Source organism: Athene noctua, chromosome 2 (genome assembly GCF_965140245.1).
Source record: "Athene noctua chromosome 2, bAthNoc1.hap1.1, whole genome shotgun sequence".
NCBI lineage: Eukaryota > Metazoa > Chordata > Aves > Strigiformes > Strigidae > Athene > Athene noctua.
In genome coordinates, this window is record NC_134038.1 from 48,532,932 (window position 1) to 48,545,819 (window position 12,888).

Sequence of the window (12,888 nt, forward strand, 5' to 3'; positions counted from 1 at the left end):
GGGTTTTACAAAGATCTGTCATGAATCCATTTCATATTTTTGCTGTTAGGTTTCACTCTTTGTGGATCTTCATTTTGAAAGATTAATGTTCACTAGCTATGGATTCAGATATAGTAACATGTTATAAATGGATGTTAGAATAATTTGGCAATATCTTATTTTAATTCAAATTCAAAATTGTTTTTTGTTTTATCAGCAAACACCTATCTTTTTATGGTGCAAGCCCGGGGTATAATGTTGAGAGAAAATGTAAAAACAATAGGACACATGATCAGATTGTACACTAACAAAAATACTACACTGAATGGCACAGGTAAGAATATTTCTTATTTAATTTTATTTTTAAAAGAACTTTATTGGGGGGGGGGGAATATCCAAACCTTAATGACGTAACTTTATTATGAAAACCTAGACCCAAGTCCTACTTCTCTGTAACTGGAATGAAAGCCATCAGTTCACTTTAGTAGGAAATAGAGCTGTAACAAAGATATCTTAATTTGATTATTGTTCCTTTAGTGCAGTAAAATGTTTTTTTAATCATGCCGCTAGGAATTTGTTACTTATGAAGTTAGTGCTCTCACGTGTGTGATGGTATGTTACAAATCCAGTACATGTTTTTACAAAAATCCATTCCTCTTTTTAAGATTATCCTGAAGGAAACAATTCTAGTGACTGTGTTGCTCAAACAACAATGTATCTTCCAGAAAACTTCACTTATTCTCCTTACCAGGCTTGTCCAGAGAAGCTGCCTTACATGAGTAAGTTTTAAACTGACCTTAATGTTTATCTAGTAAATTGTATTGTACTTAAAAAAGAATACAGTTATTTTAATATAAAATATAATTGTAAGGAGTCCAGATATATAGCAGAAAATAATGAATAAAATACATCTGACAGTGGACAATATTGCTTAGCAAAATTTTGCCTGTAACTATTGTTACTAAAGCTTTTGGCCTCTTTGCTAATCGCCTAATGTATTTTAAATGTTGTTTACAAATAAATTTACTTTCTATAAATTAAATACTAAGTGGTTTTATTTATATGTAGGAATACTCTAACTTTATAAAAAGTACCCAGAATTGAATATTTGGAGGAATAGTTAAAAATTTTCTTCTTGGAAATGATATTCCTAATACAGAGATTCATGAGTGAAAAACTAGTAAAAAATTGTGATCCACAGGAAATTTTAAAATTTAACTTTCAAACCCAGATGTTTAAGATCCCAAGCTCTTAAATGGAATTTGATTAGGTAATCCTAACTATTCATCTTGAAGGCTAGAATCTAAGCTGCTGTTTTTATTTGAAAGTGTTTAGTTGCAGAGAGTGTCATTCAGAAATAAGAAACTGAGTTGAGTACTCTGACACTATTGCTGTTTTGGTTTTCTGGGTTTTTAGAAAACCTGTAATACCACAGCTGTCCTAGGCCCTCATATTCCAGTGTATGTAGAGTCTTTCACAACTGTAGCAAAAAATATAAAAAAAATATAGCAGGTAATTAAAGCAGTTACACAAACTGAGATTGGAAGAGTTCCTTGAAGTATCCTTAACTTGATTTAATAATGTGGCTGAAAGACAGTTGGCATGACTTTTTTGGTCTTCTCACGGTAGACAAAGTATGGCTTTGTTTGGGGATATTCTTAAAAATTCTTGTTAAGAACTGTAAATTTTCATGTGAATTTCCCTTTCCTTCAAACTTGCCATTGTTCAGATTCAGAGAAAGTTCTGGGCATTGTTTACTTTCTTCTGGCTTGTAGAGAAAGCAATCCTTAAAGACCAAGAGTTAGGTAGGAGACCAGTTCTGAACATTGAAAAGAAAGAGAGAAATTGCTCCTGGTGGTGACTGCTTTACCGTGACCTTCACCACTGATTGTTTGCTGTTAGAGACAGTTCTTATATTTAACCTTTATAAAACTGCAGTGCTTTGGCTAAAATAGAGTTCCATCTTAGAGACTGTTACTGAGTTTTCAGCTTTTTTCTCTGTATTAGGAATTGTTACATTATCAGAGTTGCTGTAGGAAGCAAGGGATGATTAAGTATAAATGCTTTTTTATGCTCTGCATTTGGAAGAAATCATGACTTGAGTCAGTAATCCATGGAATTACTTCAGTTCTAGTAAATGTTTTGTAGACAGACAATATTTTTGAGTGAAGAACTAATAGTAGCATTAGTATAGCTAATTAGTTAAATTGAAAAGTTTCGTTTGGTGTCAGAATGTACCAACTAGAGAAGAAGACTCTTTGTAAGCAACTCTTTGTAAATAAATGTTACTAGAAGTGACTACTCAGGAGTATCGGGCAGTATCTATTATGCTAACATTTATTTTACTTGCTGTATTTAAAATCAAACAAATAAACTACTGATTTGTGAGAGAGAAAATTTGAAATAGTTTCTGAAGATATTTGTGATACCATCCAGAATTCTAACCTTTTGTCTTTTAGGCTAACAGCTGACTTAAACTGGGCAGTCATTCAGTGTGAGCAAGTAATTAAGTATTTAATGTAGCAGTTCAGATCCATATGATCCTAAACAGTGTTGCTGACAGCCAAACTGAATTGCTGATCATTTTTTCTTCAAAGTAAAATAGTGAATTTTGTTAGGCTAATCTAGATTCCATTATAACTTTTTAAAAATCTCAATAGAGAAGTTTATCCAGTGAAGAGTACAGTAACAGTGCTTGCTATCTGTGTTTCTTTTCAATGCCTCCAAATTATAAACTTTGTCTCTTACATTGTAAATATACAGACATGGAGCCAAAATTGTAAACTAGTTGCTGTTGCTTATGAATTTAAATCATGTAGAAAACTATATTAAACCAAGTAACAAATAGCCACCATGTGATTATATCCTTATTTCAATCTCTTTTCTCCCGGAAATAGGGTTTGACTGTCAAAATCATGTGGATGTTCTTTTCTATAACATTGCACGTGTAAACAAATAAAACTAAATTTATTCCAATAGTAAATGTTTTAGCTACTTTGGGAAACAAAAAGTTTGAAAAAATGTCAACTCTGGATAACCAGAAAAACAAGAATGATGGTTATGCTGATTAAAAATACTAATTTAGATGCATTTTTCAATGAGACTTTCATGAAATCAGGCAGTTGAATTCTGCCATGTTAGTTCAAAACTGTATTGGCTTCTCTGACCTGTTCTACTTGTATATTAGTCTGCTGTCCAGGAATGGAGGGATGAGGCAAGTTAGAAGGTACTAAGGTACATTAGTAGGTCAGCCTACTTCTAGCATGTTACCTTAAATAATTGATCCAGATTTATTTGCAGATTTGTATTTAAAATTGCCAGAGTAGGGATGCATTCTACTCTACCATCCTTATTATCAGCCTCATTGCCTATATGTAATTCTACCAGAATTTGTCCATAGGTCTCCTTATTGCTGCTCTCTTTTCCATTGTTGGTAATCTCTTTGCACTTATTCTGTCCTGCTTAATTTAATAGAGAAACCATAATCTTAATAGAAAATAACTCACAGGATAAGTTACTGTTCAGCAAAGAGTTGTATGTCTCACCCTTTGTTTTTCAGGTGTACTTTTCTAATCACCATCTGTATATTCTAAACTAAATAAAACTTCTCTGAAGATTATTTAATGCAATGAAATGTTACAGGTGGTCCTGAGGAAGAAAGCTTCAGGTTCGAGGGAAGAAAGCTTCTTGAATCACATATATTTTGACCTTCTTAATAGTCTAAGGTTATTATAGGAGTCAACTACTCTTCTTTGACTTGCCAAATTCATATCATGAAAGGAGTATGGTAAAAATCATGTTATTTCCCAAGTACGTATGCCCTTAAAATAGGACCATCTAGTTCTTTATGTGTGTGACTCAGTCTCTTGGGTTATAAGCCACTAGTTGAGTGCTGCTGTGCGAAGCAAGGCACCTCTACTTCAAGATAGAAGCAGTACAAAACAGTTCTTAATCAGCATAATTTTAATACCAACCTGAGAGGTAAATGGAAAGCAGATCCGTTTTTTCAGTTACATGAAATAAAACCCTCATGTTAAGAATTTCTAAGCAGTCTGCCCAAGTCACTTCATGGTTTGTCTAAGAACTGGCTCTTACTGAGCTGTAAGAAATATCCAGATATAATTTCATAACCTCAGTACACTGGCTTTGAATATTCCTAAACCATTTTAAATAGATATTAGAAAAATCTATTTCCTATTTAAAAAAAAAAAAAAATCAGTGGAGGAAGTTCTACTGTCTCCAGAAGTAGTATATTCTAGTATTCCATCAACTGAATAGTTAAGCTTTTCTTAATACTTAACTTGAATTTACTTTTTTTTTTTTTTTTCCCCTCCATCCTGCAAGTTAGTCCGATTTCTTCTTGCCCTCCTTGATGCTTGGAAAGAAGTTGATTACCATCTATCTACCAAATTATTCTGTCTTGAAAAAGACTTGGTTTTGTCAATCTTTTCCCTTGTAGATAAACCAGTACTCTCAGCCTTTCTAGACTGCATATTTTCTAAAGTTCTTGTAATTCTTGATTTTTGTACCGTAGACGTTCTCTAATTTGATTTCCTTTTGAAGCATCATAACTGGCTCAAGTCCTGGTTACAAACCAAACTAGTAATTACCTTCTCTGTCTTTCATATAACAGTGGTTAATGTATTCCAGAAGGAGATTTGCAATTTTTGTGCAATTGCGTTACAGTTTATTGTCTCATTAATAGGCAATCCATTAAAAACCATCAAAATATCTTTCTGCACACTGCAGCATAACCAGGTATTTCCTGTTTTGTGTGTGTATGCTTCATTTCTCCTTCAGTAACAATCATACGTTATTTTTAAATTTCACTCTATTGATTGCAGAATGTATCTGATTTGTTGAAATTATTTTGTTTGCTGATTCTGTTCTTCAGAATGCTTTCTGCTTCCTTGGCTTTCTTTTTTTTTGCAGGTAGGCAAATATGTTTTACTGCAGCATGCTAGACAGTAATGGAAGTAGTGAATGCTAAGCCCAGATATTTACTGGGATGCCTTTCCTGCCTCCCACTAATGACAGGGAAATACTGCTGATTTCTGTTTGCCCATCTCCTGTGTACTTTTGACAGTACAAATATTTCAGAGTTTACTATAGCTACTTTTTTAATCAGTCTGGAGGGCATTTCATCATGTCCCTTTCAAATTAGAAGCACCTGCCTTATAAAAAGTGTTTTACCATTCCTCTTTTTTTTTTTTTTTTTAATTTAAACTCTGTAAGCATCTGATCACATCTAAACTTTTTTCATGAGTCTAAGGCACCTGGGTCCTTTACATCATGTATTGTTTGCTTCTTTTTTTGGTGTAGTAATTGACCTTTATTTATCTTTGTTTTCCTATTAGGTTCTATAAATAAACTAAAAGGTTATTGTTGCTCTGTCTCTTGGTAGTTGAAATTGATTTAGTGATGCATTTAATTTTTAAAATTTAATCTGTACATGTTTATACTGTATATACTGGTAGTTTGTTGATTGCTCTCATTTCTACTTTTTGTAAGATTTCTTTTTTGGGTTATTGAAGAGTTTCAGATACAACCATAATAATGATCTAAGCTTTTTTCAGGTTGGTTTTTTTTTTTAAAGCTCTGTAGGATTAGCCTGTTCTGGTTTATATTTATGCAGTATTTTTTCATCAATTTTCCTTTTTCTTCTAAAAGAAATAAATGAACGTGGATTTGTTTAAATCTGCTCTTAAAAGATCTTCCTGTTATTGTAGTGTTCCTGATTCTTTTTTTCCTGTCACATTTTTTAAAGTTACCTTCTACATTTACAAATAGTTCTACATTTAATCATATCCAAAACTAAAATAGCTCTTGCAATATATTCTGCCTTCTTCTGAAAGCAATGGTTATTCCTATGCTCCAAAAATTTCAGTCTTTCCAGAAGATTTAGATAGCTAGTCAACTCTGAACACAAATAGATCTTTTGGGTATGGGCACAGGGGAGAAAATAGGAATGCTTTCTTTCATTGACTTAAAATTCAAACCCTCACCAAAAGACCTAAGTTTTTAAACAAAAATAAGCAGAATATTTTATGGTGTTTGTCAGACAGTTGTTGCAAGATTTTTGTTTGATCTAGCATAGCAGTTGCTGAAAAACAGTTTGAGCTTCTGGTTAATGAGTGTTACAGTATTCTTCTCCCTAGTTTTTCTTGATTCCTTCTACTTCTGCTTTTGATAAGGTTATTTACTTTGAATTGTTATCAACAGTTTAGAAACTTGTACACATGTATAAGCTAACGACCGAAACCTTTTAGTTATTGGCTAAATCTAAATACTTTCTCATAATAAGTACTAACCTAATTTTTTTTGCTACCGTATTGTGGTCTTTATTCACTGTCTTACTGAATTCCACACTTATCAACAGCCATTTGCGAATGCTTTCCCATTTGGCTAAATAGTTCTATCAGTGGAATTCTCAAATCCAGCTGCTTGCTGTATATTGGTTTGATGCAGACAGTGGTGAATTAGTGGATGAAGGCTGTACGTGAAATGTTCATAATTATATAGAATGATAGTTGAGGAAGTTTGAGTTATTTTGTGGAAGTGCAGGTAGGAAGACACCCAGAATTTGAATATCAGTTCAATAGTGCAGATGATGTGTAATTGCTAACAATGATACTTGGAAGGTGACTCTTAATTTTCTGGAATAGATAGAATTCAAATTTGCTTGTCTGTGTCCTCTGAAATGAGTATTTTACTTCTAAGATTTATTGAAGGAACATTTATATGGGGAAATACTGAAATTCATTCTGTAAAAACAATATTAAGATGATAGAATAACTTGTTTCTTTTTTATCTGTAGGTAGTGTAAGTACAAATTTCTGATGCTATTTGTCTGTGATACACCTTGTAGTGTTAGAGTTGTTATCTTAACTGAAATAAATAAATACATTTTTTTTCCTCTATTTAGGAGGCCTTATCGATGTCAATATGAGTGAAATTAGTTTTGATGAAATTCAGCAACTGTTTTCAAAAGATTTAGACATTAAACCGGGAGGACACTGGAAACCAAAAGACTGTAAGCCACGATGGAAGGTGAGATGCTGCTTTCCTCTTGTTTTTTTTTTTTTCACATTGGTGTATAAGAATAACTTATTATTGCAAGCACTTAGTCTTTTACTGTTACATATTTTATATAATATGTAGTATGTTATAGTATATGTATTATGTGTGCTATTTGTGCTCAAGAAGAGACTGAAGCTTGAAGAAAAACTTGAAATGGATTGACCAGAAATTCTAAAGGTTCATTAATTGTGGTTAATAAATACTTTATCATATGGATACAAACTATGTGTGTGTTGCTTAAAGTACAATTAGAAGCAAGTGAACATAAAAGCAAAATCTTATTTATATTTTACTCAGAATTTCTTTCATCGTTTGAGCAAAATTCCAACACGCTTTCCTAGAGGGAACAAAAGTGCAAAACACTGAGCCAATTTAAATGCAAAAGTTGAAAAGTCTCTGTAAGCCATAGGAAAGTAAATCTATATTGAAACATTACAATTTAAAAATGCTACTATAACAGATTAATATATATATATAATATTTTGAAGGTGGCGATCCTTATTCCTTTTCGAAATCGCCATGAGCATCTTCCAATTTTTTTCCGTCATCTGATACCTATGTTGCAGAAGCAGCGGCTGGAATTTGCCTTCTATGTTGTTGAACAGGTAATAGTATTTACTTAAAAAGATCCCTTACTAAAGAGAATTTGCTATTCTTCTCAAGATTTGGATGTAAAAATTGTTACTCTGCTGTTCTAATCCTTTGAATGAAAACGTTCAATTCCATACCCCAGTTTAAGCAGTGGCCAGGTACATGTTGCTTTTCTTCAAATATGGATCAATACTTTATAGGTGATAACACGGCCTCTTTGAATCCACTGTCATTCTGAGTTTTCAAGGACAAAATCTAGCTGGCAGCTGATCACCAGCAGTGTTCCTCAGGGCTCAATTTTAGGGCCAGTTCTGTTCGATATATTTGTCAGTGATCTTGGATGCACCATTAATAAATTTGCTTATGATACCAAACTGAGAGGTGCTGTTGACTCTCTTGAGGAATAAGATGCCTTGCAGAGGGATCTAGACGGATTGGAGCACTGGGTTATGATTAATGGGATGAAATTTAACAAGTTGAAATGCCAGATTCTGTGCCTAGGACAGAGTAAAAGGTAAAAGTATAAACTGGGAGAGGAGTGGCCGGATAGCAGCCCTGCAGAAAGGGATGTGAGGGTGCTGGTCGGCAGCAGGCTCAATACAAGGCTGCCAAGAGGGCAAACTGCAGCCTGGGGTGCGTCAAACACAGCATAAATAGCTGTCAGGAGAGGTGATTATCCCGCTGTATTCAGCATTGGTGCAGCCTCACCTTGAGTACTGTGTGCAGTTCTGGGCCCCACAATTCAAGAAGGATGTGACGGTCTTTGAATGCATCTGGAGGAGGGCAACAAAGCTGGTAAAAGTGCTGGAAGGCATGTCCTGTGAGGAGCAGTGAAGGACTTTGGGCTTGTCTAGTTTGGAGTGAAGGAGGCTGAGGGGTGACCTCATTGCTCTCTACAGCTTCCTGAGGAGGGGAAGTGGAGAGGGAGGTGCTGATCACTTCTCCCTGGTATCCAGTGATAGGATGTGTGGGAATGGTTCAAAGCTACATCAGGGGAGGTTTAGACTGGATGTCAGGAAGCATTTCTTTACCAAGAGGGTGGTCAAACACTGGAACAGGCATTCTAGAGAGGTGGTTGATGCCCCAAGCCTCTCAGTGTTTAAGAGGCATTTGGACAATGCCCTTAATAACATGTTTTAACTTTTGATGATCCCTGAATTGGTGAGGCAGTTGGACAAGATGATCGTCATAGGCCCCTTCCTACTGAAATAGTCCAAATCTATTCTATTTGACTGTTTTAACAAGAAACAAAAGGTAATGTTTTTCTCTTAGTTTGTATCAGTGTTTCTTTAACTAGTGATATCATGCTGTATTAATCCAAACCACCCATATTTTGATACTTCACAGTTACTAGTATGATAAGTTGCTAGTGCTGTTAAGTTTTGTGTAAGAGGGGAGAATGTCGAGACTTTTTATATCACAAAATACAGTTGATGTGGTTGATGCAAACCAGAGACATTCCTTTGCTTAGCTAGAGGTATAACAGGCATCTTTGTGGCTTTTTTGTGTGGTAGACGATGTATTTCTCATAGTGTTGAAATCTTGACTCTTTCTTGATTCTTACAGTGTCTCATTTTCTTTCTGTTTGAAGACAGGTACACAACCTTTTAATCGTGCAATGCTCTTTAATGTTGGCTTTAAAGAGGCTATGAAGGATGCTGTCTGGGACTGCATAATATTTCATGATGTGGATCACTTACCTGAAAATGACCGAAATTATTATGGATGTGGAGAAATGCCACGCCATTTTGCAGCAAAGCTGGACAAATACATGTACATGTAAGTAATTAGCTTTATTCATGTTGTTTTAAAGACCCAGAAACATTCTTAAAGTGTGTATGAATTTTGTGACAGTATATACAGTAAGTCAAACTGTTAAAACAGCCTCCTACCTTGCTATTTACATAAATTAACATCTAGTTATTAAAAGGAAGATTTAAGTTTAGTGTCTGCATTTGATGTGTTGCTAATGTGAAGATTGGTTTATAATTTTCAGCATTGAAGTTGTTCAGTGAGGCTGATCTTCAAAAAAAAAAAAAAGCTATGTGTGTCAAGGAGGAAAAACTTATTAGAAATCTTTTCTAGCTACATAAGCCTTTGCAGTTACTGTTAACACAGATAAGCAGATAATGTGCAACAAAATACAACAGGAAAAAATCTGTCTTTACTCATAAATGTACAGTTTATTTCTGCTTTGTCCTACTTTTTTAAACAGACTGTTTTCTTACTGCTAGACCATTTCATACCTTGTATTCAGTGCCTAGTGACATTTGATGGATGCAGTGGGTCCTGCAGTTTCATTACCTCCTTTCCTTCTGCCATTTTACATTAATGATGTTTTACTTCCTTTTTAACACTCTGCTATCTCATGACACTCTTCCAGCCACTTCGCATAAAGTAGCAACTTACTGCTTGTTGCGTTTATATATTTGCCATTCTGAAATTTTATTTGTGAAGTCAATCATCTTGGCAACCTTGTCAACCTGACAGATAAAAGAAATGCGTTGAAAACATGACTCTGTGTTTGGACTTAAGGTTGTCAGCCAATTAGCAGTCAAACCTTTAAAGATTTTATATGTATTTAAATAAATACAAATAAATACATAAATATAGAAGAGATTTCATCTATATTTGTATGTATTTATAAAATACTTTGCGTGTTTGCATGTTTATAAAATTTATAAAATGTCTAAATACAGATATTTACAAAATATGTTCATGAAAATATATTTATTTTTATACGTTATGAATATATATTTATGTATACACATGTATCTCTATGTATATGGACATAAAAAGTGTATGTGCACCACACACATACATACATATGAATAAAAACCTGAAACAATTCCATTAACTGTCATACCCCCATTGTTATTTTTTGGTTGGTGGTGGGTTTTGGTTGGTTGGGGGATGGGGCAGGTGTTTGTTTTTTCAGGGTTTGGGGTTTTTTTCACTTTTGCAACCAACACCTGTTATTTCAGTTAAATGTTGAAAGGGATCTGTATTAACAGCCTTCCCCAAAGGCTGTGAAGATTTGGTTGAATCCTGTGTTTCCACAGAGATCAGAAATTACATGACTGTATTTATTTTTCTTTCCCCTTGCATTCTGGAGTTATTTGTCCTTCAGTGTGGCAATTGTGTCCTAAGCAATGGTAAATCTTTTTGTAGATAGTTCTCACTCCTTGAAGGTTCCAGGTTTGGAAGTCTCTTCTGAGAGATATGTTCGATTACTTTGATTTGATGAAATTGTATGCTGTTTCTGAAAGAGGAGCACACTTTACTGTAGCAGCTTCTGCGTTAAGGATGCAAGTCAATATTGGTGGAAGTAAATATAGATACCTTTTTTTTTTTTTTTTCAGATTGCCAAACTATTTTGAGAGCTGGAAATCACATTGCCTGGGCCTTAGTATGTTATGTTATACAGCTATAATGGCTGTTTGTGTTGGCCAACTGCTTATTACTTAATCTGTGCTAGTAATCACTGTATGCTTACTGAAAAAAAAGCATATAGATTCTTTTGATTCAAAAGTTTAGCTTCTAAGAACTGGAAAAATGTTTTTAAATAAGTATGTATTCCACTGTAGTTGAATATGTACTGTTAAACTGTTCCTCTCAAGTTTTAGTCGTTCTGTAGAATATGGTTATGAATTAAAATTATGGAATTGATGCATTACTGATTTGTAATTTTTTCAGTTGATTAAAGAGAGGGTTTTTTTCAGTTGAATAGTGTCTAAATACAGTACTTTGGGGGCTTCACTTAACACTTTAGCTATGGGTCTAAATCAGCCATCTGAAATACATGATAGAGTTTTGTTTACGTGGTGATACTAATTTGAGGTACAGTTTAAGAGTACCTTTTATGCAAACCAGACTCTCCTGCAAACACTTTGTTCAATCGAATGTTACTTAATGCCAGTGATCTGTGAACCAGTTTCCTTAGTGAATACATTCAGTATCTGTTCATGTCCTTAGTTTGGGGTTCTTATTTTTTTGAAAGGTATTGTTGAAAGAGAGGGCTACCTCTCTAAGTTCAGCTAATGATACAGAACTTGTCTTTTGTTTTCAGACTTCCATACAATGAGTTCTTTGGTGGTGTAAGTGGCCTGACAGTGGAACAATTCAAGAAGATCAATGGGTTTCCAAATGCCTTTTGGGGATGGGGTGGAGAAGATGATGATCTTTGGAACAGGTGAGTGTTCACTGCTTATATCTTTCTCATTGTTACGTGGTATCCCCACGTTGAGAGCAGTTAGGTGCTTTTTCTGTCAGTTGTAACATTTACATGTTTTAATTTGTTTTAAATGAGCAAATTCTAACATTTATAATGAGTTCACTTTAGAAATATTAGAACATACCATTTGAAGCAATAAGTATGATGTTCCTTTTTCTTGGCCTGGGGACAGTTGACAGGCTTTTAAGAGGTAGGTCTTGTAACAAATAACTGATATAACAGCAGATTTGGTCTCATTATTTCTAGCTTCTGTGTGTTGCTTTTTGATTTTACTTTACATCTTTCTTGCTGCTAGCATTATGGAATATGTTCCCACAGACGTGTAGAGTAAGCATGAATTTAATTATCTTTCATATCTTAGGAGCAGTGTTTGAGAGAGGGGTAAATTTGTGACTATATTGATAGAAATTGGACAACGGAAAACAATGCTTACTGTATTACTAACTGCTCATAGTAAACAAGTGTGTCTGCATGAGTTTATAGAGAGATATATTTTAAAGGAAGTGTTTGTATGTTTTTATTATTTTTCCTTACTATTTTCATATTTTATGCTGCTTTGCTTTAAGAACAAAACAGGAAAGTATGAAATTACTATTTCTTGGTTTTGCCAGATATTTTTAGTTGTTGGGTTAGGAGTGTTTTGGGTTTTTTAGGGAGAGAATAACAGTGAACACAAAGACTAGCTTTAAAAGATTTGATGTGTATTTTTCATTTTTGCTATAACTTGTAAAAACATCTTTTTTAATACTCTTGGTACAAATCTGTACACATTATACTGCAGGGTTCACTATGCTGGATACAATGTAACAAGACCAGAGGGAGATCTAGGGAAGTACAAATCCATTCCTCATCATCACAGAGGCGAAGTCCAGTTTTTAGGACGGTAAGAATAACAGAGAACTGTTCAAATACTAGAGCTAAAGATATAAAATTTTTTTCTTACACATCTTCCACACATACAAATTATCAGTCAGTGCTTATCAGTGTTATTCCCTCTTTTGTGC

At 34.1% G+C, this 12,888-nt stretch overlaps 1 protein-coding gene across 1 annotated transcript in view; it reads left to right on the top strand.

The window, feature by feature from the left end:
* The window catches only part of B4GALT6 (beta-1,4-galactosyltransferase 6), a 33,325-nt gene that overhangs the window by 16,054 nt on the left and 4,383 nt on the right, over positions 1–12,888 (top strand). Inside the window, exons 2-8 of the mRNA XM_074899030.1 lie at positions 197–313; positions 645–758; positions 6,905–7,029; positions 7,548–7,664; positions 9,242–9,429; positions 11,720–11,842; positions 12,666–12,767. Of these exons, the coding sequence (XP_074755131.1) occupies positions 197–313; positions 645–758; positions 6,905–7,029; positions 7,548–7,664; positions 9,242–9,429; positions 11,720–11,842; positions 12,666–12,767 (886 nt within the window). The remainder of the gene's footprint in view (positions 1–196; positions 314–644; positions 759–6,904; positions 7,030–7,547; positions 7,665–9,241; positions 9,430–11,719; positions 11,843–12,665; positions 12,768–12,888) is intronic.